This window comes from Oncorhynchus kisutch, linkage group LG11, assembly GCF_002021735.2.
Source record: "Oncorhynchus kisutch isolate 150728-3 linkage group LG11, Okis_V2, whole genome shotgun sequence".
In the NCBI taxonomy this organism is placed as follows: Eukaryota; Metazoa; Chordata; class Actinopteri; order Salmoniformes; family Salmonidae; genus Oncorhynchus; species Oncorhynchus kisutch.
In genome coordinates, this window is record NC_034184.2 from 9,900,176 (window position 1) to 9,926,998 (window position 26,823).

Below are 26,823 nucleotides of genomic sequence, written 5' to 3' on the forward strand. Positions count from 1 at the left end.
CATGGTCCTAGGGCTCAGGTCCTCCGAGAGAGAGAAAGAAAGAGAGAAGGAGAGAATTAGAGAACGCACACTTTGATTCACACAGGACACCGAATAGGACAGGAGAAGTACTCCAGATATAACAAACTGACCCCAGCCCCCCGACACATAAACTACTGCAGCATAAATACTGGAGGCTGAGACAGGAGGGGTCAGGAGACACTGTGGCCCCATCCGAGGACACCCCCGGACAGGGCCAAACAGGAAGGATATAACCCCACCCACTTTGCCAAAGCACAGCCCCCACACCACTAGAGGGATATCTTCAACCACCAACTTACCATCCTGAGACAAGGCTGAGTATAGCCCACAAAGATCTCCGCCACGGCACAACCCAAGGGGGGGGCGCCAACCCAGACAGGATGACCACAACAGTGAATCAACCCACTCAGGTGACGCACCCCCTCCAGGGACGGCATGAGAGAGCCCCAGCAAGCCAGTGACTCAGCCCCTGTAATAGGGTTAGAGGCAGAGAATCCCAGTGGAAAGAGGGGAACAGGCCAGGCAGAGACAGCAAGGGCGGTTCGTTGCTCCAGAGCCTTTCCGTTCACCTTCCCACTCCTGGGCCAGACTACACTCAATCATATGACCCACTGAAGAGATGAGTCTTCAGTAAAGACTTAAAGGTTGAGACCGAGTTTGCGTCTCTGACATGGGTAGGCAGACCGTTCCATAAAAATGGAGCTCTATAGGAGAAAGCCCTGCCTCCAGCTGTTTGCTTAGAAATTCTAGGGACAATTAGGAGGCCTGCGTCTTGTGACCGTAGCGTACGTGTAGGTATGTACGGCAGGACCAAATCAGAGAGATAGGTAGGAGCAAGCCCATGTAATGCTTTGTAGGTTAGCAGTAAAACCTTGAAATCAGCCCTTGCTTTGACAGGAAGCCAGTGTAGAGAGGCTAGCACTGGAGTAATATGATCAAATTTTTTGGTTCTAGTCAGGATTCTAGCAGCCGTATTTAGCACTAACTGAAGTTTATTTAGTGCTTTATCCGGGTAGCCGGAAAATAGAGCATTGCAGTAGTCTAACCTAGAAGTGACAAAAGCATGGATTAATTTTTCTGCATCATTTTTGGACAGAAAGTTTCTGATTTTTGCAATGTTACATAGATGAAAAAAAGCTGTCCTCGAAATGGTCTTGATATGTTCTTCAAAAGAGAGATCAGGGTCCAGAGTAACGCCGAGGTCCTTCACAGTTTTATTTGAGACGACTGTACAACCATTAAGATTAATTGTCAGATTCAACAGAAGATCTCTTTGTTTCTTGGGACCTAGAACAAGCATCTCTGTTTTGTCCGAGTTTAATAGTAGAAAGTTTGCAGCCATCCACTTCCTTATGTCTGAAACACATGCTTCTAGCGAGGGCAATTTTGGGGCTTCACCATGTTTCATTGAAATGTACAGCTGTGTGTCATCCGCATAGCAGTGAAAGTTTACATTATGTTTTCGAATAACATCCCCAAGAGGTAAAATATATAGTGAAAACAATTGTGGTCCTAAAACGGAACCTTGAGGAACACCGAAATTTACAGTTGATTTGTCAGAGGACAAACCATTCACAGAGACAAACTGATATCTTTCCGACAGATAAGATCTAAACCAGGCCAGAACATGTCCGTGTAGACCAATTTGGGTTTCCAATCTCTCCAAAAGAATGTGGTGATCGATGGTATCAAAAGCAGCACTAAGGTCTAGGAGCACGAGGACAGATGCAGAGCCTCGGTCCGATGCCATTAAAATGTCATTTACCACCTTCACAAGTGCCGTCTCAGTGCTATGATGGGGTCTAAAACCAGACTGAAGCATTTCGTATACATTGTTTGTCTTCAGGAAGGCAGTGAGTTGCTGCGCAACAGCCTTCTCTAAAATTTTTGAGAGGAATGGAAGATTCGATATAGGCCGATAGTTTTTTATATTTTCTGGGTCAAGGTTTGGCTTTTTCAAGAGAGGCTTCATTACTGCCACTTTTAGTGAGTTTGGTACACATCCAGTGGATAGAGAGCCGTTTATTATGTTCAACATAGGAGGGCCAAGCACAGGAAGCAGCTCTTTCAGTAGTTTAGTTGGAATAGGGTCCAGTATGCAGCTTGAAGGTTTAGAGGCCATGATTATTTTCATCATTGTGTCAAGAGATATAGTACTAAAACACTTGAGCGTCTCTCTTGATCCTAGGTCCTGGCAGAGTTGTGCAGACTCAGGACTGAGGTTTGGAGGAATACGCAGGTTTAAAGAGGAGTCCGTAATTTGCTTTCTAATAATCATAATCTTTTCCTCAAAGAAGTTCATGAATTTATCACTTCTAAAGTGAAAGTCATCCTCTCTTGGGGAATGCTGCTTTTTAGTTAGCTTTGCGACAGTATTAAAAAGGAATTTCGGATTGTTCTTATTTTCCTCAATTAAGTTAGAAAAATAGGATGATCGAGCAGCAGTAAGGGCTCTACGGTACTGCACGGTACCGTCCTTCCAAGCTAGTCGGAAGACTTCCAGTTTGGTGTGGTGCCATTTCCGTTCCAATTTTCTGGAAGCTTGCTTCAGAGCTCGGGTATTTTCTGTGTACCAGGGAGCTAGTTTCTTATGAGACATTTTTTTAGTTTTTAGAGGTGCAACTGCATCTAGGGTATTGCGCAAGGTTAAATTGAGATCCTCAGTTAGGTGGTTAACTGATTTTTGTCCTCTGGCGTCCTTGGGTAGACAGAGGGAGTCTGGAAGGGCATCAAGGAATCTTTGTGTTGTCTGTGAATTTATAGCACGACTTTTGATGTTCCTTGGTTGGGGTCTAAGCAGATTATTTGTTGCAATTGCAAACGTAATAAAATGGTGGTCCGATAGTCCAGGATTATGAGGAAAAACATTAAAACCCACATTTATTCCATGGGACAAAACTAGGTCCAGCGTGTGACAGTGAGTGGGTCCAGAGACATGTTGGACAAAACCCACTGAGTCGATGATGGCTCTGAAAGCCTTTTGGAGTGGGTCTGTGGACTTTTCCATGTGAATATTAAAGTCACCAAAGATTAGAATATTATCTGCTATGACTACAAGGTCCGATAGGAATTCAGGGAACTCAGTGAGAAACGCTGTATATGGCCCAGGAGGCCTGTAAACAGTAGCTATAAAAAGTGATTGAGTAGGCTGCATAGATTTCATGACTAGAAGCTCAAAAGACGAAAATGTCTTTTTTTTTGTGCACTAGTGTAGCCAGGAGGTGAGGCCTCATTTAAAACAGTAAATTCATCAGGCTTAAGCCATGTTTCAGTCAGGCCAATCACATCAAGATTATGATCAGTGATTAGTTCATTGACTATAATTGCCTTTGAAGTAAGGGATCTAACATTAAGTAGCCCTATTTTGAGTTGTGAGGTATCATGATCTCTTTCAGTAATGACAGGAATGGAGGTGGTCTTTATCCTAGTGAGATTGCTAAGGCGAACACCGCCATGTTTAGTTTTGCCCAACCTAGGTCGAGGCACAGACACGGTCTCAATGGTGATAGCTGAGCTGACTACACTGACTGTGCTAATGGCAGACTCCACTATGCTGGCAGGCTGGCTAACAGCCTGCTGCCTGGCCTGCACCCTATTTCATTGTGGAGCTAGAGGAGTTAGAGCCCTGTCTATGTTGGTAGATAAGATGAGAGCACCCCTCCAGCTAGGATGGAGTCCGTCACTCCTCAGCAGGTCAGGCTTGGTCCTGTTTGTGGGTGAGTCCCAGAAAGAGGGCCAATTATCTACAAATTCTAACTTTTGGGAGGGGCAGAAAACAGTTTTCAACCAGCGATTGAGTTGTGAGACTCTGCTGTAGAGCTCATCACTCCCCCTAACTGGGAGGGGGCCAGAGACAATTACTCGATGCCGACACATCTTTCTAGCTGATATGCACGCAGAAGCTATGTTGCGCTTGGTGATTTCTGACTGTTTCATCCTAACATCGTTGGTGCCGACGTGGATAACAATATCTCTATACTCTCTACACTCGCCAGTTTTAGCTTTAGCCAGCACCATCTTCAGATTAGCCTTAACGTCGGTAGCCCTGCCCCCGGGTAAACAGTGTATGATCGCTGGATGATTCGCTTTAAGTCTAATACTGCGGGTAATGGAGTCGCCAATGACTAGAGTTTTCAATTTGTCAGAGCTAATGGTGGGAAGCTTCGGCGTCTCAGACCCCGTAACGGGAGGAGTAGAGACCAGAGAAGAATCGGCCTCTGACTCCGACCCGCTGCTTAATGGGGAAAACCGGTTGAAAGTTTCTGTCGGCTGAATGAGCGACACCGGTTGAGCGTTCCTACAGCATTTCCTTCCAGAAACCGTGAGAAGGTTGTCCGGCTGCGGGGACTGTGCCAGGGGATTTACACTACTATCTGTACTTACTGGTGCCACAGATGCTGTTTCATCCTTTCCTACACTGAAATTACCCTTGCCTAACGATTGCGTCTGAAGCTGGACTTGCAGCACAGCTATCCTCGCCGTAAGGCGAGTACAGCGGCTGCAATTAGAAGGCATCATGTTAATGTTACTACTTAGCTTCGGCTGTTGGAGTACTGCCTGGTATGGCGACTGCTCGGCCTCCGACTGCAAGGCACTACAGAGGGTAGTGCGTATGACCCAGTACATCACTGGGGCCAAGCTTCCTGCCATCCAGGACCTCTATACCAGGGTGTCAGAGGAAGTCCCTAAAAATTGTCAAAGACTCCAGCCACCCGAGTCATAGACCGTTCTCTCTGCAACCGCACTGCAAGCGGTACCGGAGTGCAAAGTCTAGGTCCAAGAGGCTTCTAAACAGCTTCTACCCTCAAGCAATAAGACTCCTGAACAGCTAATCAAATGGCTACCCAGACTATTTGCAATGCTGCTCCTCCTCTTTTACACCGCTGCTACTCTCTGTTGTCATCTATACATAGTCACTTTAATAACTCTACCTACATGGACATATTACCTCACTAACCGGTGCCCCTGCACATTCACTCTGTACTGGAACCCCCTTGTGTATAGTCTCGATATTGTTATTTTACTGCTGCTCTTTAATTACTTGTTACTTTTATCTCTTAATCTTATCCATATTTTTGTTCAACTGCACTGTTGGTTAGGGGCTCGTAAGTAAGCATTTCACTTTCAGGTAATGTAATACCTGTTGTATTCGGCGCATGTGACTAATACTATTTGAATTGAGTATGCTTAACAGTGCAAATATTATGATACAGCTATATGGACACTCACTTATCATGATACTTCTTAATGGTAAGTTTACAAACATATATTATGGTAGATAATAGATAATGGCAGATAATAAGAAAAGACGATCCGTCTTTACCTGGCTAAAAGAGAAGGAATATAATATCTATTGTTTACAGGAAATATACTATTCCCATGGACAAGAAACTCAAAAGCGGTGATGATATTAATGAACAATAATTTTGATCCCAATGTGCAATCTGTTCAAACAGATCAGCAAGGAAGGTGTATCATTTTAAATATGCTACTGGACCTTAAACCCATCTGGCTCATTAATCTGCAGTACCAGTCAAAAGTTTGGACTCACCTACTCATTCCAGGGTTTATCTTTATTTTGACTATTTTATACATTGTAGAATAATAGTGAAGACATCAAAACTATAAATAACACATATGGAATCATGTAGTAACCAAAAAAGTGTTAAACAAATCCAGATATGTTTTGATTTGTTGAACACTTTTTTTGGTTACTATGTGATTCAATAGGTGTTATTTCATGGTGTGTCAACTTTTTACTGGTACTGTATACAAAACAATACATGCGGGAATTGGAAATGATGCAGACAATTGCATTGATGGAAGCCACAATCTGGAATATTAAATCTGATCTTCTCCCCAAAAAATGTAAAATAAATAGAGCCATTACTTAACCCTTTTAGTTCACTGCTGTAGGCGATTGCACAGAGACACCGGAACAATAATGAATCTCCTTGAGTCAAAGGGGTATATTGTTACACTGTATTTGAACCACACTGACACCACCTAAGGCTGAACAGTTATACCCTAACAGTTAGTTATACCCTAATTGTACATGTTTAAGTGTCTTGTCAGCCACATTGTCAGTGTTTTCTCTCTGCTCAGATTTCCAGCTGTGTCTCATCAACTGTACTTTAGTCAGAGGACTGAGTTAAAAGACACTTAAATGTTCATTAAGTTTGACTATATTATTTAAGCCTGTGGCCTGAAATGGAGAGTGGGTCAACTGTACAACTGCCACTCGTTTTAACAATTTCTGAAGTGGAATTATTTTGAGGTGCATGAAAGCCATAACCCCTGGCCTGCACAAGGTTGGATAAGTGCCTTTAAACTCTTGAGTCCCAACAGTGTTGTCCCAAAGGAATCATTTTTACCCAAAAGGCTGAATATGTTGGTTTTGCTCATAAGACTTATTAAGTTCTCCTTTTCAACATCAAAAAGACTGTCACAACAGATATCAATGAAGACATGACGACTTTTTCTGAACTCCACGAAAGGAAATTTGACTTCTTTATAATATCATCCACTTAAACATATTACACGAGGGTGTTTTTTGTCGTTGTTGCTTTGAGACGTCTGCATCCTCCTCTCTGATTCGCTGAGCATTTCTTCCCAAATGAGACAAAAACGTGTGCGTCCTAAACAGCAATTGAGCCATCTGTTGTTGTACTAATTAAGTATCCTAGCAGCTAGTCTAATGTGATATTTATTGTGGAGTTTCCGGGTTGTGGACTGCCTCCGTTCAGCCTGGCTGTGCTGTCTTTTGTAATGTTATTACAGTGGCCGGGTCCTGGGTTGTGGACCGCCTCCGTTCAGCCTGGCTGTGCTGTCTTTTGTAATGTTATTACAGTGGCCGGGTCCTGGGTTGTGGACCGCCTCCGTTCAGCCTGGCTGTGCTGTCTTTTGTAATGTTATTACAGTGGCCAGGTCCTGGGTTGTGGACCGCCTCCGTTCAGCCTGGCTGTGCTGTCTTTTGTAATGTTATTACAGTGGCCGGGTCCTATGTTGTGGACCGCCTCCGTTCAGCCTGGCTGTGCTGTCTTTTGTAATGTTATTACAGTGGCCGGGTCCTGGGTTGTGGACCGCCTCCGTTCAGCCTGGCTGTGCTGTCTTTTGTAATGTTATTACAGTGGCCAGGTCCTGGGTTGTGGAGATGTGAACACTTCTCTACACAGCTGTCTCCTTCAATGTGTGAAATGAGATTTATGTCTTTTAGATGTATCTGTCTTTAGAAAGACTGATTGATGCTCCTTTTGTTTTGAAACTGTAGTGGTGGCAGATAGATACAGTTGAAGTTGGAAGTTTACTTACACCTTAGCCAAATACATTTAAACTCAGTTTTTCACAATTGCAGACAGCAGGGCTTTGTGATGGCCACTCCAATACCTTGACTTTGTTGTCCTTAAAATTAAGCCATTTTGCCACAACTTTGGAAGTATGCTTGGGGTCATTGTCCATTTGGAAGACCCATTTGCGACCAAGCTTTAACTTCCTGACTGATGTCTTGAAATGTTGCTTCAATATATCCACATAATTTTAATTCCTCATGATGCCATCTATTTTGTGAAGTGCATCAGTCCCTCCTGGAGCAAAGCACTCCCACAACATGATGCTGCCACCCCCGTGCTTTGCGATTGGGATGGTGTTCTTCGGCTTGCAAGCCTCCCCCTTTTTCCTCCAAACATAACGATGGTCATTATGGCCAAACAGTTCTATTTTAGTTTTATCAGACCAGAGGACATTTCTCCAAAAAGCACGATCTTTGTCCCCATGTGCAGTTGCAAACCGTAGTGTGGCTTTTTTATGGAGGTTTTGGAGCAGTGGCTTCTTCCTTGCTGAGCGGCCTTTCAGGTTATGTCGATATAGGACTCGTTTTGCTGTGGATATAGATACGTTTGTACCCGTTTCCTCCAGCATCTTCACAAGGTCCTTTGCTGCTGTTCTGGGATTGATTTGCACTTTTCGCACCAAAGTACGTTCATCTCTAGGAGACAGAACGCGTCTCCTTCCTGAGTGGTACGACGGGCTGCATGGTCCCATGGTGTTTATACTTGCGTACTACTGTTTGTACAGATGAACGTGGTACCTTCAGGCGTTTGGAAATTGCTCCCAAGGGTGAACCAGACTTGTGGAGGTCTACAAATGTTTTTTTATGTCAAGCAAAGAGGCCCTGACTTTGAAGGTAGGCCTTGAAATACATCCACAGGTACACCTCCAACTGACTCAAATTATGTCAATTAGCCTATCAGAAGCTTTCAAAGCCATGACATCTTCTTCTGGAATTTTCCAAGCTGTTTAAAGGCACAGTCAATTTAGTGTATGTAAACTTCTGACCCACTGGAGTTGTGATACAGTGAAATAATCTGTCTGTAAATAATTGACTCCAATTTAAGTGTACGTAAACTCCCGACTTCAACTGTAGATACTAATCCCATTACTTTGACATTGTGTCAGACTAGCTTTACATTTTCAGATTCATTTTGTGACTGGAAGTGGTATTTATCTTATTCAGCTTTTATTGTGATGGTAGCATACAGTTGATGTTAATGACATAACTGCTAACTAGACCTCAGAGATAGGCTATTAGAGCATTTCTGTCTGTGTGTGTGTCTGTCTGTGTGTCTGTGTGTCTGTCTCTCTGTCTCTCTCTGTCTCTGTCGGTCTCTCTTTCTGTCTGTGTCTGTCACTCTGTCTGTCTGTGTCTCTGTCTCTCTGTCTGTCTCTCTCTCTGTCTCTCTCTGTCTGTGTCTGTCTCTTTCTTTCTGTCTCTCTCTGTCTCTCCGTCTGTCTCTCTCTGTCTCTCTCTCTGTCTCTCTGTCTGTCTGTCTCTCTGTCTGTGTCTCTCTCTGTCTCTCTGTCTCCCTCTTTTTCATTTCTCCTTGTGATGTTGCTGCATGCTAGCTGCTGATCTGTTGTGGTGTATTGTTATTGTCATCCGTGACGTCACATGTAGAAGCTGGCTGTGTAGTCCTGGGTTCTCCCTCCCATCATTAGCACACAGACGCTGACCAATTAACCCCATGTAACCGGCCCTGCATGAAGGCTGTGTGTGAGAGGAGGGACACAAATGATAGTGTCCTAACTCATGTCACTTTTATGAGCTCTTAGAGACGGTTCTATTAAAGTTCCGCTTTGCCAACATGGAAGGATGCTGATTCAATACTGGTCAATTAATAGAAAAACAATGTCCTTTTGTCAGAGATAAAAGATTAAAAGCCTTTTTATGTGGTATTCACTCTCTTTCAGGGGATATATATATATATATATATATATGTATATATATTTTTTTTTTTTTTTTTTTTTTCATTCCCTGAACATAAATTATTATTTTTGGTACAGCTTTTATGCGCAACTATTATTATAATTATTATTATTTTGGATAAGACTTTTATGGGTGGATTTTGGCTACATCAACTGAGTTTTGTCATATAGTGGCCATCATTGAGGATAGTTCTTGCCCGACTCGATGTGCAGGCTTTGCATCAACCAATGGTTGCATGCCACATCATTGACTGTCCACTCGGGCATTCGTTAAATACATTTTCAGGCGATGTAAGATCTGGTATGCATTTGTTTTGTAGTCAGATATGAACTCAAATATTTACTTTATTGCATTGTGTTGGAGTTATCTGTCTTAGGACCCCAGGGGAAGTGATCCGTCTTAGGACCCACAGGGGAAGTGATCCGTCTTAGGACCCACAGGGGAAGTGATCTGTCTTAGGACCCACAGGGGAAGTGATCCGTCTTAGGACCCCCAGGGGAAGTGATCCGTCTTAGGACCCCCAGGGGAAGTGATCCGTCTTAGGACCCCAGGGGAAGTGATCCATCTTAGGACCCACAGGGGAAGTGATCCGACCCCAGGGGAAGTGAATCGACCCAGGACCTCAGGGGAAGTGAATCGACCCAGGACCTCAGGGGAAATTAATCGACCCAGGACCCCGGGAAGCGATCCGTCTCAACACCCCGGGAAGCGATCCGTCTCAGGACCCCAGGGGAAGCGATCCGTCTCAGGACCCCAGGGAAAGCAATCCGTCTCAGGACCCCAGGGAAAGCGATCCGTGTCAGGACCCCAGGGGAAGCGATCCGTTTCAGGACCCACAGGGGAAGTGATCCGTCTTAGGACCCCCAGTGGAAGTGATCCGTCTTAGGACCCCCAGGGGAAGTGATCCAACACCAGGGGAAGTGAATCGACCCAGGAGCTCAGGGGAAGTGAATCGACCCAGGACCTCGGGAAGCGATCCGTCTCAGGACCCCAGGGAAAGCGATCCGTCTCAGGACCCCAGGGGAACCGATCCGTCTCAGGACCCCAGGGGAAGTGATCCAACCCCAGGGGAAGTGATCCAACCCCAGGGGAAGTGAATTGACTCAGGACCCCAGGGGAAGTGATCCATAACAGGACCCCAGGGGAAGTGATCCATAACAGGACCCCAGGGGAAGTGATCCATAACAGGACCCCAGGGGAAGTGTGTGCATACATAATACCAATGAGTCATTGTCTGTCTATCTGGCTGGCATATCATGTGTGCTACAATGGTAAATGTTAAATCTCTATCCCTCTTGACCCTGCCATAGAGAACATGCGTCAATGTGATCTAATCAAAGTTAAAGAGTACTTGTATACACCCGTGCAAGCACGGACGCACGCACACACACACACAAAGAGAAATGCATGTGTAGAAGTTGGAGATGGAGTTCTTTAGCCAGAGGCTGAATCTCTCTCTGAATCTCTCTCTGAATGTCCTCTCTCTCATCCTCTTTTCCAGTTTGTGCGTCATGGACATGACAGGACCACAGACGTTTTCTATGCACATACTCAGTCAAACTAGGCCAGGGGCCATATGTGTCAAGAGTCTCGGAGTAGGAGTGCGGATTTAGAATCAGTTTTGCCCTTTAGATCACGATGAATAAGATTTGACGGACGGAAGGGACCTGGTCCTAGATCAGTTCGTATGGCCCATGAGACAATTTAGCCTCTGTCTGATGGCCCCCAGATATTTATCTGGTTTATCTGAATTTGGTTTATCTGAGCTCTTTTTTTCAAGAATTTAGAGAGAATTTTCAACAAAGTTAACACCTGTAAATATTTGTATGAACATAACAAGATTCAACAACTGAGACAAATTGAACAAGTTCCACAGACATGTGACTAACAGAAATGGAATAATGTGTACCTGAACAAAGGGGGGGGGGGGGGGGGTCAAAATCAAAAGTAAAAGTAAGTATCTGGTGTGGCCACCAGCAGTGCATCTCCTCCTCATGGACTGCACCAGACTTGCCAGTTCTTGCTGTGAGATGTTACCCCACTCTTCCACCAAGGCACCTGCAAGTTCCCGGACATTTCTGGGGGGAATGGCCCAAGCCCTCACCCTCCGATCCAACAGGTCCCAGACGTGCTCAATGGGATTGAGATCCGGGCTCTTCGCTGGCCATGGCATAACACTGACATTCCTGTCTTGCAGGAAATCATGCACAGAACGAGCAGTATGGCTGATGGCATTGTCATGCTGGAGGGTCATGTCAGGATGAGCCTGCAGGAAGGGTACCACATGAGGGAGGAGGATGTCTTCCCTCTAACGCACAGCGTTGAGATTGCTTGCACTGACAACAAGCTCAGTCCGATGATGCTGTGACGCACCACCCCAGACCATGACGGACCCTCCACCTCCAAATCGATCCCGCTCCAGAGTACAGGCCTTGGTGTAACGCTCATTCCTTAGATGATAAACGCAAATCTGACCATCACCCCTGGTGAGACAAAACCGCAACACTTTTTGCCAGTCCTGACTGGTCCAGCGACGGTGGGTTTGTGCCCATAGGCAACGTTATTGCCGGTGATGTCTGATGTCTCCCTGTAGCGCTTTTTTTGTAGCGCTTTTATAGGCATCTCACAGTATGGCCATTGCAATTTATTGGCCACATCTGCAGTCCTCATGCCTCCTTGCAGCATGCCTAAGGCACATTCACGCAGATGAGCAGGGACGCTGGGCCTCTTTCTTTTGGTGTATTTCAGAGTCAGTAGAAAGGCCTCTTTAGTGTCCTAAGTTTTCATAACTGTGACCTTAATTGCCTACAGTCTGTAAGCTGTTAGTGTCTTAAAGACCATTCCACAGGACCCCATTAATTGTTTATGGTTCATTGAACAAGCAGGGGAACAGTGTTTAAACCCAAACAATGAAGATCTGTGAAGTTATTTGGATTTTTATGAATTATCTTTGAAAGACAGGGTCCTGAAAAAGGGACGTTTCTTTTTTTGCTGAGTTTACTAACTCTCTCTCCCTCCATCCCTCTTCTCTCTCTCCAGGCCCCTACCATCCTCCTGTTAATGACAATGATTCAGAGATATTTCAGATACAGCGCTTCAAAAGATAGACCTATTTCCTCAGGCTGTTTTAATCTGCTAGACTGTACTTATTTCTTTCCTGGGTGTTTTGAGGTTTCTCTGTGTGTGTCCTAAATGGCACTCTTTACAGTAAACAAAGTAGTGCACTATAAATCCAATAAGGTGCCATTTGGGATGCAGACTTTGTGTGTTTCTAACTTCATAGAGCTTGTTTAAATACAGCAACATGAAAGGAGGCAGATTCCCGACGGTGTGTTCTTGATACCGGGCTAATGTTTTGGTGTGTAAAGAGTAAAGACGCCCCACAGACATAATGTAATGCATCATCAATACTTGATTCATGGTGAGATGCATATTCTGTCTCCTCTCTCTCTCTCCGTCCCACTCTCTCTCGCTCTCCATCCCCTTCTCGCTCTCTCCACCCCCCCCTCTCCATACCCTTTCTCCCTCTCTCTCCATCCCCTCTCTCTCTCCGTCAACTCTCTCATCCCCTCTTTCTTTCTCAACCCTTTTCTCCCTCACTCTTCATCCCCCTTTCTCTCTATCCCCTCTCTCTCTCATTCCCTTTCTCTCTCGCTCTCTTTCTCCATCCCCCTCTTGCTCCATCACCCCTCTCCATCCCCCCTCTCTCCATCTCCTTTCTCATCCCCTTTTCTTTCTCTTTCTTTCTCTCTCAACCCCTTTTCTCTCTCTCTCCACCCCCCGTCTCTAAATACATTTCAAATGTCATATTATTTGCAACTAGTTAAAGTACAAAAGGGAAAATAAATAAACATAAAATAAATAGAAATAAACAATTCTGCTGAGTCTCAATTTGGTGTTTTTCCCATTTTGTGAGGTATTGGTTGGTGAGCAGACCCCAGACCTCACAACCATAAAGGGCAATGGGTTCTATAACTGATTCAAATATTTTTAGCCAGATCCTAATTGGTATGTCGAATTTTATGTTATTTTGATGGCATTGAAGGCCCTTCTTGCGTTGTCTCTCAGATCGTTCACAGCTTTATGGAAGTTTTCTGTGGTGCTGATGTGTAGGCCAAGGTACAGTATGTGTAGTTCTTTTGTGTGCTATAGAGCAACGGTGTCTAGATGGAGTTTGTATTTGTGGACCTTATTTGGAACACCATTATTTTTGTTACTGTCAGGGCCCAGGTCTGACAGAATCTGTGCTGAAGATGTTGGTGCTGCTGTTGGCCCTCCTTGGTTGGGGACAGAAGCACCAGGTCATCAGTATACATTTTAATTCAGATTCTAGTAGGGTGAGGCTGGGTGCTGCAGACTGTTCTAGTGCCCTCACCAATTCGTTGATATACTACATGTCTCTCACTCTGCGCTGTGTGGGAGTCCTAGTTGCCCTACCCACATTACTGTTACCTTACTAAACAGCACAGGATAACGTTGCGAGGGACAGAATCGTAATGTCATTTCCCAATGAAGTGGGAGACAGATGGGAAGAGGAAGCTTCTCCACTGAGGACTCAGTCACATAAAGCTTCCAAAATGGCAACCTACAGTATTCCCTATGCAGTACACTACTTTTGACCAGGGCCCATAGCAAATAGTGTTCCATTTTGGACGCATACAGGCATTGTGAGGAAGGTTGAAGTTTCCCTCTGAGCCTAGAAGTCCCCCTCCGAGTCTAGAAGTCCCCCTCCGAGTCTAGAAGTCCCCCTCCGAGCCTAGAAGTCCCCCTCCGAGCCTAGAAGTCCCCCTCCGAGCCTAGAAGTCCCCTTCCGAGCCTAGAAGTCCCCCTCCGAGCCTAGAAGTCCCTACATCCCTTCTACCACTGGACCTGTGATCCTCTTCTGGTAGCACTTTAATGGACCAGACATAACAGGAGGAAGAGGATCCAATTATCAAAAGAAGCTTAGAGAGGTTTATCTCCACAGCAGTTGAGTTGTGTTAGTGTGGTGGAGAGTGTTATTATTATAATTTTTTTAACGAGGCAAGTCAGTTAAGAACAAATTCTTATTTTCAATGATGGCCTAGGAACAGTGGGTTAACTGCCTGTTCAGGGGCAGAACGACAGATTGTACCTTGTCAGCTCGGGGGTTTGAACTTGCAACCTTCCGGTTACTAGTCCAACGCTCTAACCACTAGGCTTCCCTGCCGCCCCAGGGTAGTGAGAAGTTAACATATTAGGAGGGTTACTAAGAGAGGGGAACCACTGCTTGTGGCATGAACAGTACTCTCATGTCCATAACACAAACTACAAGAAGATGAGAAAGAGGACATTTACAGACAGTGAAATTAATTTCAGCCCACTGCACGTTAGTAATCTAAGGTTACCTGGACTAATACAGAAAAACTTATTATGATAGTGCGTAGTTCTGTTTTTCTGTATGAGAGTGGACTACATTATTAGAACTTATTTTTGTGATGGTAATGCGTTTTCAGTGTAAACTTAAACGACTAAATCCAGATATAAAGTATGTACAGTACCAGTCGAAAGTTTGGACACCTACTCATTCAAGGGTTGTTCTACGTTGTAGAATAATAGTTAAGACTTCAAAACAATGAAATAACACATATGTAATCATGTAGTAAGAAAGTGTTTAACCTCTTTGGGCTAGGGGGCAGTATTTTCACGTTCGGCTGAAAAGCGTGCCCGGAGTAAACTGCCTGCTACTCAGGCCCACAACCATAGATATGCATATTATTGATTGCAGATTTGGATAGAAAACACTCTGAAGTTTCTAAAACTGTTTGAATGGTGTCTGTGAGTATAACAGAACTCATATGGCAGGCGAAAACCTGAGAAAAATCCAACCAGGAAGTGGGAAATCTGAGGTTTGTAGTTTTTCAAGTGAATGCCTATCCAATATACAGTGTAAATTTGGTCATATTGCACTTCTTAATGCTTCCACTAGATGTCAACAGTCTTTAGAACGCGGTTTCAGGCTTCTACTGTGAAAGGGGAGCAAATAAGAGCTGTTTGAAGCAGGGTCTGGCTGAAAGCCATGAGTTGTTGCCCGCACGTGACCGTGAGCACGAGCTCCGTTCCCTTCCCTTTCCTTTCTAAAGACAAAGGAATTGTCCGGTTGAAACATTATGGAAGATTTATGATAAAAACATCCTAAAGACTGATTCTATACATCGTTTGACATGTTTCTACAAACTGCAATGGAACTTTTTTTACTTTTCGTCTGGACTTTGTGCTCGCGGCTTGTGCATTTGGATTAGTGTACTCAACGCGCAAACAAAAATGTGGACATAAATATGGACTGTATCGAACAAAAGAAAACAAACATCTGACACAGTGGTTGCAACCTCTTAGAACTACCCATCCCGGATCCGGGAGAATTGTCATCAACTACACTAATTAGCATAGCGCAACGGTCAAAAAACATTACTAGAAAATATTCATATTCATGAAATCACAAGTGAAATATAGCGAAACACAGCTTAGCCTTTTGTTAATCACCCTGTCATCTCAGAATTTGAAATGATGCTTTACAGCCAAAGCAAGACAAGCGTTTGTGTAAGTTTATCGATCGCCTAGCATAGCATTATGTCCAGCTAGCAGCAGGAAGCTTGGTCACGAAAATCAGAAAAGCAATCGAATTAACTGTTTACCTTTGATGCTCTTCGGATGTTTTCACTGACGATGACTCCCAGTTAGACAGCAAATGTTCCTTTTGTTCCATAAATATTATTTTTATACTCAAAATACCCCCCTTTTGTTGGTCACGTTATATTCAGAAATCCACCGGAAATAGCGGTCACGACAAAGCCGAAAAATAATCCAAATTATGTCCATAATATCGACAGAAACATGGCAAACGTTTTTATAATCAATCCTCAAGGTGTTTTTCAAATATCTATTCGATAATATATCAACCGGGACAATTGGCTTTTCAGTAGGAGCGAGAGAAAAAATGACTACCTCTGTCTTTTACTCAAGAATCACTCTGAGAGCCCTCAGTTGGCCACTGACGCAATGTAGTCGTTTACGCTCATTCTTCAAAATAAAGGCCTGAAACTACGACTAAAGGCTGTAGACACCTTAGGGAAGCCACAGAAAAAGGAATCTGGTTGATATCCCTTTCAATGGACAATAGGGATGCATAGAAAGACGGGTTTCAAAATAAGAGTCACTTCCTGATTGGATTTTTCTCAGGATTTCGCCTGCAATATCAGTTCTCTTATACTCACAGACAATATTTTGACAGTTTTGGAAACTTTAGAGTGTTTTCTATCCTAAGCTGTCAATTATATGCATATTCTTGCATCTGGTCCTGAGAAATAGGCGGTTTACTTTGGGAACGTTATTTTTTCCAAAAATGAAAATAGTGCCCCCTAGTTAAGGAGAAGTGTATCTTTAATTCTATGTAAAACACTTGTATCTTTCATCAACTTTTATGATAAGTATTTTTTGTAAATTGATGTGGCTCTCTGCAAAATCACTGGATGTTTTGGAGGCAAAACATTACTGAATGTAACACGCCAATGTAAACTGAGATTTTTGGATATAAATATGAACTTTATCGAACAAAACATACATGTATTGTGTAACATGAAGTCCTATGAGTGCCATCTGATGAAGATCATCAAAGATTAGTGATACATTTTTATCTCTAATGCTTTTTGTTACTCCTCTCTTTGGCTGGAAAATGGCTGTATGTTTTTTGTGACTAGACGCTGACCTAACATAATCGTATGATGTACTTTCGCTGTAAAGCCTTTTTGAAATCAGACACTGTGGTTGTATTAACAAGAAGTTTATCTTTAAAATGGTGTGTAATACTTTTATGTTTGAGGAATTTTAATTGAGATTTCTGTTTGAATTTGGCGCCCTGCACTTTCACTGGCTGTTGTCAAATCGATCCCATTAACGGCATTTGAGCCCTTTTAACCAATCAAAATATATTTTATGTTTGAGATTCCTCAAAGTAGCCACCCTTTGCCTTGATGACAGCTTTGCACACTCTTGGCATTCTCTCAACCAGCTTCATAAGGTAGTCACCTGGAATGCATTTCAATTAACAGGTGTGCCTTGTTAAAAGTTCATTTGTGGAATTTCTTTCCTTCTTAGTGTGTTTGAGCCAATCAGTTGTGTTGGGACAAGGTAGGGGTGGTATTCAGAAGATAGCCCTATTTGGTAAATTGGAGTTCATTAGAGTTACTAGCCTCAGAAATTGCAGCCCAAATAAATGCTTCACAAATGAAGACACATCTCAACATCAACTGTTCAGAGGAGACTGTGTGAATCAAGCCTTCATGGTCAAATTGCTACAAAGAAACCACTACTAAAGGACACTAATGATAAGAAGAGACTTGCTTGGGCCAAGAAACACAAGCAATGGACATTAGACCAGTGGAAATCTGTCCTTTGGTCTGACGAGTCCAAATTTGAGATTTTTAGTTTCAACTGCTGTGTCTTTGTGAGACACAGAGTAGGTGAACTGATGATCTCCAGATGTGTGGTTCCCACCGTGAAGCATAGAGTAGAAGGTGTGGTGGTGCTTTGCCGGTGACACTGTCAGTGATTTATTTTACAATTCAATGCACACTTAACCAGCATGGCTACAACAGCATTCTGCAGCGATACGCCATCCTATCTGGTTTGGGCTTAGTGGGACTATCATTTGTTTTTCAACAGGACAATGACCCATAACACACCTCCAGGCTGTGCAAGGGCTATTTGACCAAGAAGAAGAGTGATGGAGTTCTGCATCAGATGACCTGGCCTCCAACATCACCCGACCTCAACCCAATTGAGATGTTTTGGGATGAGTTGGACCGCAGAGTGAAGGAAAAGCAGCCAACAAGTGCTCAGCATTTGTGGTAATTCCTTCAAGACTGTTGGAAAATAATTCTAGTTGAATCTGGTTGAGAGAATGCTAAAAGTGTGCAAAACTGTCATCAAGGAAAAGGGTGGCTACTTGGAAGAATATAAAATATATTTAGATTTGTTTAACACTTTTTTTTGGTTACTGCGTTATTTCATATTTTGATGTCTTCAATATTATTATACAATGTAGAAAATAGTAAAAAATTAAGAAAAACCCTTGAATGAATAGGTGTGTCCAAACTTTTGACTGGTACTGCATCTAGAGAATCAAAAATGGCTAAAATGTCATGGCATGGACCTCCATTGATTTTGTTATAATAGTTGAACCATTGAGATAGCATAAGTGCACAACATAAGCCTTGGCAAAATGTGCAGAATTACAGGAAATTAGCTTTAAAACATATTTTTTTGTCACTTCGGGCCTACTTGTTCAGGTTTTATACTGAATAAACAGAAGAATGGCGGTTCCCACACAAAGTTTTTCACAATTATCAACCAACCTAACATATACTTCCAGCCTGCACGATGCCCTCAAGGTGGGGATGTGCAACGATGCTCAAGCTTTCACGCTGCCATTTCAGAGATTGCAGTCAACTCTCACCCTGGGAGTGACGAAAGGTCAGGGGTTGTAATTCAACTCTCACCCTGCGACTGACCGAAGGTCATAAGAGGGTAGTAGATAACAGTTTGTTATTGTGGATAAATACTTTTTTTAAAGGAAGTCAGTAATTCAACCACCCTCCTTTTAAGGGAAGATCAATAATTCAACTACCCTCCTTTAAAGGAAAAAATAAGTAAAAAAACATTTAAACCTTAATTTAACTAGGCAAGTCAGTTAAGAACAAATTCTTATTTTCAATGACAGCCTAGGAACACTGGGTTAACTGCCTGTTCAGGGGCAGAACAACAGATTTTGTACCTTGTCAGCTCGGGGATTTGAACTTGCAACCTTCCGGTTACTAGTCCAACGCTCTTACCACTAGGCTACCCTGCCGCCCCAGACATTATGACCATCGTTGGATCAATTCATTGGATCAGTCGTCGGTACTGTGTTTTTTACTTTGTACTATACTCATTAATTGATCAAACAAAAGCTAACCTGCGCCTTCCTTCCTGTCTCTCGCTCTGTGCAGCGCTGCTGTGGGAGTGGGTTTCTATGGCAACAGCGAGACCAACGATGGGGTGTACCAGCTGACGTACTCCCTGTACAACACCAATCATACCCTGGGAGGGGTCGACAGCCTGGTGGGTAGCACTGCAGTCTATATTACCTCTACGTTTCCCATTCCCTCTACATTACCACTACATTACCATACACTACATAACCATACAGCTGATGACTCTCTGTATAACACTCACAGCCTGGTGGGCCGACTACTTTGTCTTCCCCCCCCCCCTGCTTCCAATGTACACTCAGGGAGGCTGGTCCAACCAGACATTGTTCTCGTGCTTTGTACCGACATGAGTCCCAATGTGTCCGTTTTAGCTGCTAGGCATGGAGACCAAGTCCATCAGACGCAATGACTGTTGATTGGTGACTGTTGACTGGTGACTATCCCTACCTATATATAAACATATCTACTGTACCCCAATTGCCTCATACCCCTGCACATTGACTCAGTACTGTTACCCTGTGTATATAGCCATGTTATCATTGCACATTGTGCATTTATTCCTTGTGTTTTTCTTTCTCTCTGCAATAGTTTTCTAGCTTTAGATAGCTTTAGATTCTACAATTATACTGCTGAAAATTGCCCTCTCTTGCCCCCCGGCCCTTCCTGGCTATTTCTATCTCGGTTTCCCCTTTATGTGCTAAGAAGCGCTGATGATGACACAGAGAATCCATCTTTATTTCCCATGCTCTCACATTCTCTCCGGGATATTTTAGTCACTATTTTCTCAGTGCTAAGAAGGATCTGGCCTTGTTTTAACCCAGCCATTTTATAGGCAGTGAAGGCACATAAATGTTGGGATGTACTATATGTTCCTTGTGATGTTCAGACCTTAATGTTTGAACATATAGCCAGATTTCCTTAATCCTGTATTAGATTAAATATTCTGGTTGAGCCGATGCTTATATTTCTGTCTCCCCAATTTCATGCTATCCAATTGGCAAAGATGGAGGGCCATGCGTCCGAAACACGACCCAGCAAAGCGGCACTGCTTCTTGACACACTGCTCGCTTAACCCGGAAGCTATCCACACCAATGTGTTGGATGAAACACCGTCCAACTGGTGACTGATGTCAGCTTGCAGGCGCCTGGCCCACCACGCGGCACTCGGGAGGCCTGAGCAGATGCTTTTATCCATTAAGAACACCCGCGCTGGGCCTCCCTAGTGGCACAGTCGTTTAAGACACTGCATCGAAGTGCTTGAGGCATCACTACAGACCCGGGTTCTATCCCAGGCTGTGTCACAACCGGCCGTGACCGGGAATCCCATAGGGCGGCTCACAATTGTCCCAGTCCAGGTTAGGGGAGGGTTTCGCCAGGGGGGCTTTACTTAACTCATCGCGCTCTAGTGACTCCTTGTGCTGGACCGGACATCTGCAGGCTGATTTTGGTCGTCCGTTGAACGGTGTTTCCTCCGACACTTCCGGGTTAAGCAGGCAGGTGTTAAGAAGCGTGATTTTGGATGGTTATGTTTCGGGGGACGCGTGACTCGACCTTCGCTTCTCCCTAGCCCATTGGAGATTTCAGTGATGAGACAAGATCGCATTTGGATATCATGAAATTGGAGCGAAAACATGGGTAAAATTCCCCCCCCCAAAAAAAGACTGACCAGGTGAAGGCTATGATCCCTTTTTGATGTCACTTGTTAAATCCATTTCAATCAGCGTAGATGAAGGGGACAAGTCTGGTTAATGAAGGATTTTTAAGCCTTGAGACAATTGAGACATGGATTGTGTGTGTGCCGTTCAGAGGGTGAATGTGCAAGACAAAATATTGATGTGCCTTTTGAACGGGGTATGGTAGTGTCATGACATGGCCCTTTCTGGGTATAGATCATGGCTTCCCACTCCTACACCCAGGTTCTGTTATCTCAGGTCATACGTTCCTGGCGGAGACTCTCCCTCTGGCCATGCAGAAAGAGAGACACAGAGGGAACAAAGGATTTCACATCGCAAACTCCTAAATCTCCAAAATGAGAATATGAAACAAAATGTCCACTTGTGAGAAGGTGGGAATGGTCTGTGGACACTTTCATTTGGTGACCTCAGAAAAGACAGGAAACACACATAACTATCTCTCTGAATGTGTACATTTCTCAATTATGGGGTTTGCATCTAATTCTTGTATAAAATGTATGAGTAAAGATGAAACTATTTGAAATGATGTAATATGATGTCAAACCTTTAATGTGAGATAATTGTATTCCCTTTAAAGTTTAACTAAGTCATTGGCCCAACCCCATGAGCACATACATGATCAGGCTTCATAGAACCGCCTTTTCTACCGTTACGAATAAAAAACCCTCCTGAGGAAATCCTCTTCAGATCACACATACCTCTGTGTCAGCTGAGGTGGCACAGGTTTGAGTACCAAGACTGAGCAAACCCACAGCGTGAACTGTGATTGCGAATAGTTTAGACTAAGCAAACGCAAGCATGTGCTGTGATTGCGAATAGTTATTGATTTCCTAACCATACCACATACCATTGGCTACACGGATGGAAATGGTTCAACTCTGAGACTATCGATCCCGACAGAATAAGAGCAAATCTTAGATACTAATTACTAGTCTGCAGCTAGAAATTATATAAACCTGGGATGCTATTACCAACAACCGCTGAAACATCTGTTCTATGAGAACTCTGAAGTATCCATTCTAACCACGAAATACTTTGATCTTCAGAAAGCGAGAAAGAGACGCGGATTAACTGACTCTCCAGCAGACGGACTGACGATTCCAACAGAGATCACGATGACACCTGGGCGTAAATATATATTTTTTGCAATTATTCCCGGATGAGTGAGCGTTCATGTGCAAAGGATTAGCATTTAAATTAATATAATTATCAACTGTGTGTAGTGATCCCTTTTTGTCTTTCCCACTCTCGCTCAGTCCACACCCACTTCCCTTTGTCCACCAAGCTGTCATATCGGCTTAGCCCACTAGGGAATCTTCCCTATCATTTGTTAGTAACAGATCTACTGTTTGTTTATGCATTTCTGTGATTATTTAGTTAGTAAATAAATTATTAAGACAATTGGTGTATGGATGATTCATAGTAAAGGCTGGGTTTGTGCAGATAACCAACAATTTATGACGTTTGGACTGAGACTAACGGGTAATAATAATTCATGAATTAATTGATTGATCAGACTAATTGATCAGATATGAAAATATCTGAAGAGTTATATTAGGAAAATTATAATTTTGTAATCTGAAGATTTTCCTTGGTTCCCCGACTTCCTAGTTAATTACATTTACATGAGTAGTTTAATCACGTAATAATAATTACAGAGAATTGATTTGATAAAATAACAGTCTTCACTTTTAATGATGCCAAGGACATGATAGTAGTAGGTGCAAGAACTGCAATGCTGCTGGGTTTTTCACGCTTAGCAGTTTTCTATCAAGGATGGTCCACCACCCAAAGGACATCCAGCCAACTTGACACAATTGTGGGAAACATTGGAGTCAACATGGGCCAGCATCCCTGTGGAACACTTCTGACTCCTTCTAGAGTCCTTTCCCCTGACAAATTGAGGCTGTTCTGAGGGCAAGGGGGGGGGGGGACAGCAACTCAATATTAGGAAGGTGTTCAGTGTAGCCTATTGTTGTGTCTTTGGCATCATCAAACTGAAGACTTATTTATCAAATATCTCTCTGTAATTATTATTACGCGATTAAACTGATTAATCATGTAACTGTAATTAACTAGGAAGTTCGGGGCACCAAGGAAAATATTCAGATTACAAAGTTATAATTTTCCTAATATAACTCTTCAGATATTTTTATATATGATCTATTAGTCTTCGAATTAATGAATTATTATTTCATGTTAGTCTCATTCCAAACGTCGTAAATTGTTGGTTATCTGCACAAACCCAGTCTTCACTATGAGTCATCAATACATCAATTGTCTTAAATCATTTATTTACTAACTAAGTAATTCACAGAAATGCATAAACAAACACTAGATAGTTACAAGGAAATGATAACGGCATTTCCCTAGTGGGATGAACCGGGCATTGCGGCTTGGTGTACAAAAGGGAAGTGGGGGTCAACTGAGATGAGACACTACAAAGTTGATAATTATAACAATTGAAATGCTAATCCTTTGCACATGAACGCTCACTCATTTGGGAATAATTATAATCAATATATATATTTACGCCCAGTGAGTCATCGGGATCTCTGTTGAAAAGTTTGTTTCTGTTGGAGTGTCTGTCCGCCCTCTCTCTCTCTCTCTCTCTCTCTCTCTCTCTCTCTCTCTCTCTCTGTCGTGTTTAGAATGGATAGTTCAGAGTGACATTCATTCATGTCGTTATAGAATAGATGTTTCGGCGGTTGTCGGTCTTTGCGTTCAATGATACCGAATTCCTAGCTGCAGACTAGTAATTAATATCAAAGATTTGTTCTTATTCTGTCGGTATCGATAGTCTAAGAGTGTAACCACGTGGTGTGGTTAAAAGATTCAGCAATCGTCTCAAACCTTGGCCCTCTCGTTATCGAGGTAAGCTGGTCTGCAACCTTTTGTCCTCTCGTAATTGAGAGAAACATGGTCTGTTGATAGAAAACCTGGGTGGGGTTTTTATTCGGAAGAGCAGAAAAAGGCCTATCCCAGGATGCCCAAACATAACTGCTCATGGGCGGTCCTCTGATTTAGTTAACCTCTCTAGGGCATGTGCTAGCGTCCCATCTGGCCAACATCCAGTGAGGAAAGCAGAGCGCCAGATTCAATTACAGAAATGCTCATTGTAAAAATTCAGAAAACAAAACATATTTTACATAGGTTTAAAGATTAACTTCTTGTTAAACCAACCACAGTGCCATATTTATAAAATGCTTTTCGGCGAAAGCATACCTAGCCCACAACATAGCCCAGTTGACAAATTATTAACCAGCCAAGCAGAAGCGTTACAAAACTCAGAAATAGAGATACAATTAATCCCTTACCTTTGATGATCTTTATATGGTGGCAATCAGAAGACATTCATTTACTCAATAAATGTTCATTTTGTTCGATGAAGTCTCTTTATATCCAAAAACCTCAGTTTTGTTAGCGCGTTTTCTTCAGTAATCCACAGGCCCAAAAAAATCAAAACACACACACACACACACACATCTACAACACACACAATCTACAATACACACACACAACCACCCACACATGTTTTGTTCATTCCAAATCCAATTTGCCCTAACTCCTGAACCTAACCACTACCCCCTTTTCCTAATTCAAACCCTAAACCTAATTGTAACACTAAACCTATGTTGTAAATGTCACCATGAGGGAGAATTTTCCTTCGTTCACTATCCTTGTGGGGACTTTTGGGGATGTTAGGTCCCCACAATCATCCGTGAACCCAGCAAACAAAGACCTTTGATGAGGACAAATGGCCGGGTGTCCTGATGGGCTGCTTCGGTGTTAGGCCTCCTCCTGATAACAATGGCTGCTTTGGCTTCTGCCCACTCCTCCTCTGCCTCTCCACATTCCTCAGAAGTGGAGCAGATATCTTAAACTAAGAGGTGATGGAAATTAATAGTTTTTTTCTTCTATTTTTGACCCTTATTTTATCAGGTAAGTTGACTGAGAACATTCTTATTTACGGCGCAACATTCTGTGGAATAGTTACAGGGGAAAGGAAGGGGATGAATGAGCCAATTGAAAGCTGGGGATGATTAGGTGGCCATGATGGTTTGAGGGACAGATTTGGAAACACTTAATAGTCACCATCAATGGAAGTTGACTTCATAGTTACAGTCAATGGCTGCTTTTTTTTACCCCACAGTCACCATTACTTTTCCCAGGTTGTTTGAGTTAGTTCATTAGTTCTGGACCATATGGTCGTGTAGCTGTCTGCCCCCCCATGCTGACAACCCTGACTGGGAATCTGAATTAACAATCAGACACACAGTTAGAAGACATTCGTTTCAGGAGGAGAAGACAGAAAAACAGTCTGCTCTTCATACCGTAAAGGGAATTATGGGAATTTGGAATGCTTGTATAATCTCTAACTGATATCCCATATGAACTCCGCAGACATTCTATAAATAAATAGTTTTCTTCTTTGCTGAGTCTTGGAGGAAGGAGATGGTGAATGAAGAGAGGTTTTGGCAGCCAACAGTCAGAGCTCCAGCCTGGTCCCAGATCTGTTTGTGTTGTCTTGCCAACTCCTGCCAATTACCATATGAGTTGGAAAGACAGCACAAACAAATGTGGGACCAGGCTATCAGAGCCCTGCCTGTGTGGGTCAGTCAGAGAGAAAGGTTCTATCTAGCCCTGCCTGTGTGGATCAGTCAGAGAGAAAGGTTCTATCTAGCCCTGCCTGTGTGGGTCAGTCAGAGAGAAAGGTTCTATCTAGCCCTGGTTGTGTGGGTCAGTCAGAGAGAGGTTCTATCTAGCCCTGCCTGTGTGGATCAGTCAGAGAGAAAGGTTCTATCTAGCCCTGCCTGTGTGGGTCAGTCAGAGAGAAAGGTTCTATCTAGCCCTGGTTGTGTGGGTCAGTCAGAGAGAAAGGTTCTATCTAGCCCTGGTTGTGTGGGTCAGTCAGAGAGAAAGGTTCTATCTAGCCCTGCCTGTGTGGGTCAGTCAGAGAGAAAGGTTCTATCTAGCCCTGCCTGTGTGGGTCAGTCAGAGAGAAAGGTTCTATCTAGCCCTGCCTGTGTGGGTCAGTCAGAGAGAAAGGTTCTATCTAGCCCTGGTTGTGTGGGTCAGTCAGAGAGAAAGGTTCTATCTAGCCCTGCCTGTGTGGGTCAGTCAGAGAGAAAGGTTCTATCTAGCCCTGGTTGTGTGGGTCAGTCAGAGAGAAAGGTTCTATCTAGCCCTGCCTGTGTGGGTCAGTCAGAGAGAAAGGTTCTATCTAGCCCTGCCTGTGTGGGTCAGTCAGAGAGAAAGGTTCTATCTAGCCCTGCCTGTGTGGGTCAGTCAGAGAGAAAGGTTCTATCTAGCCCTGGTTGTGTGGGTCAGTCAGAGAGAAAGGTTCTATCTAGCCCTGGTTGTGTGGGTCAGTCAGAGAGAAATGTTCTATCTAGCCCTGCCTGTGTGGGTCAGTCAGAGAGAAAGGTTCTATCTAGCCCTGGTTGGGACCTTACCAGTGACATAACTGTAACCATATTTCCCTCAACCAAACACGCTCTCATCGTAATAGGCTTTGTCTGGAAACGATAGAGTTGAAAGATTAGTTATTTGACTCTGTGATGAAAGAAGGATTTACTTGAACTATTTACAACGTAAGCAATCATGTTCAAAGTATCAAGCTCTTGGAGAGAGAATGTTTGATAATTGTTGAGGGGAAGGAAGAAGGGTTTTGTTTGGGATGGAGCTGACAAGCCAGTGATAAACTGCCTGGTTGGAGGTCTCTGTGCGTCCCAAATGGCACCCTAGTCCCTAAATAGTGCACAAAAAATACTGCACCATAGGGCTCTGCTCAAAAGTAGTGCACTATGAAGGAAATAGGGTGCCATTTTGGATGCAGAATTTGTGTGGGATGGCTGGT

At 43.4% G+C, this 26,823-nt stretch overlaps 1 protein-coding gene across 3 annotated transcripts in view; it reads left to right on the top strand.

The window, feature by feature from the left end:
• LOC109900070 (protein tweety homolog 2-like) overlaps positions 1 to 26,823 on the top strand; it is a 131,914-nt gene that overhangs the window by 37,791 nt on the left and 67,300 nt on the right. For all 3 annotated transcript variants that reach the window (XM_031835238.1, XM_031835237.1, XM_031835239.1), the window contains exon 3: positions 19,288 to 19,399. In XM_031835238.1, coding sequence (XP_031691098.1) covers positions 19,288 to 19,399 — 112 coding nt within the window. The remainder of the gene's footprint in view (positions 1 to 19,287; positions 19,400 to 26,823) is intronic.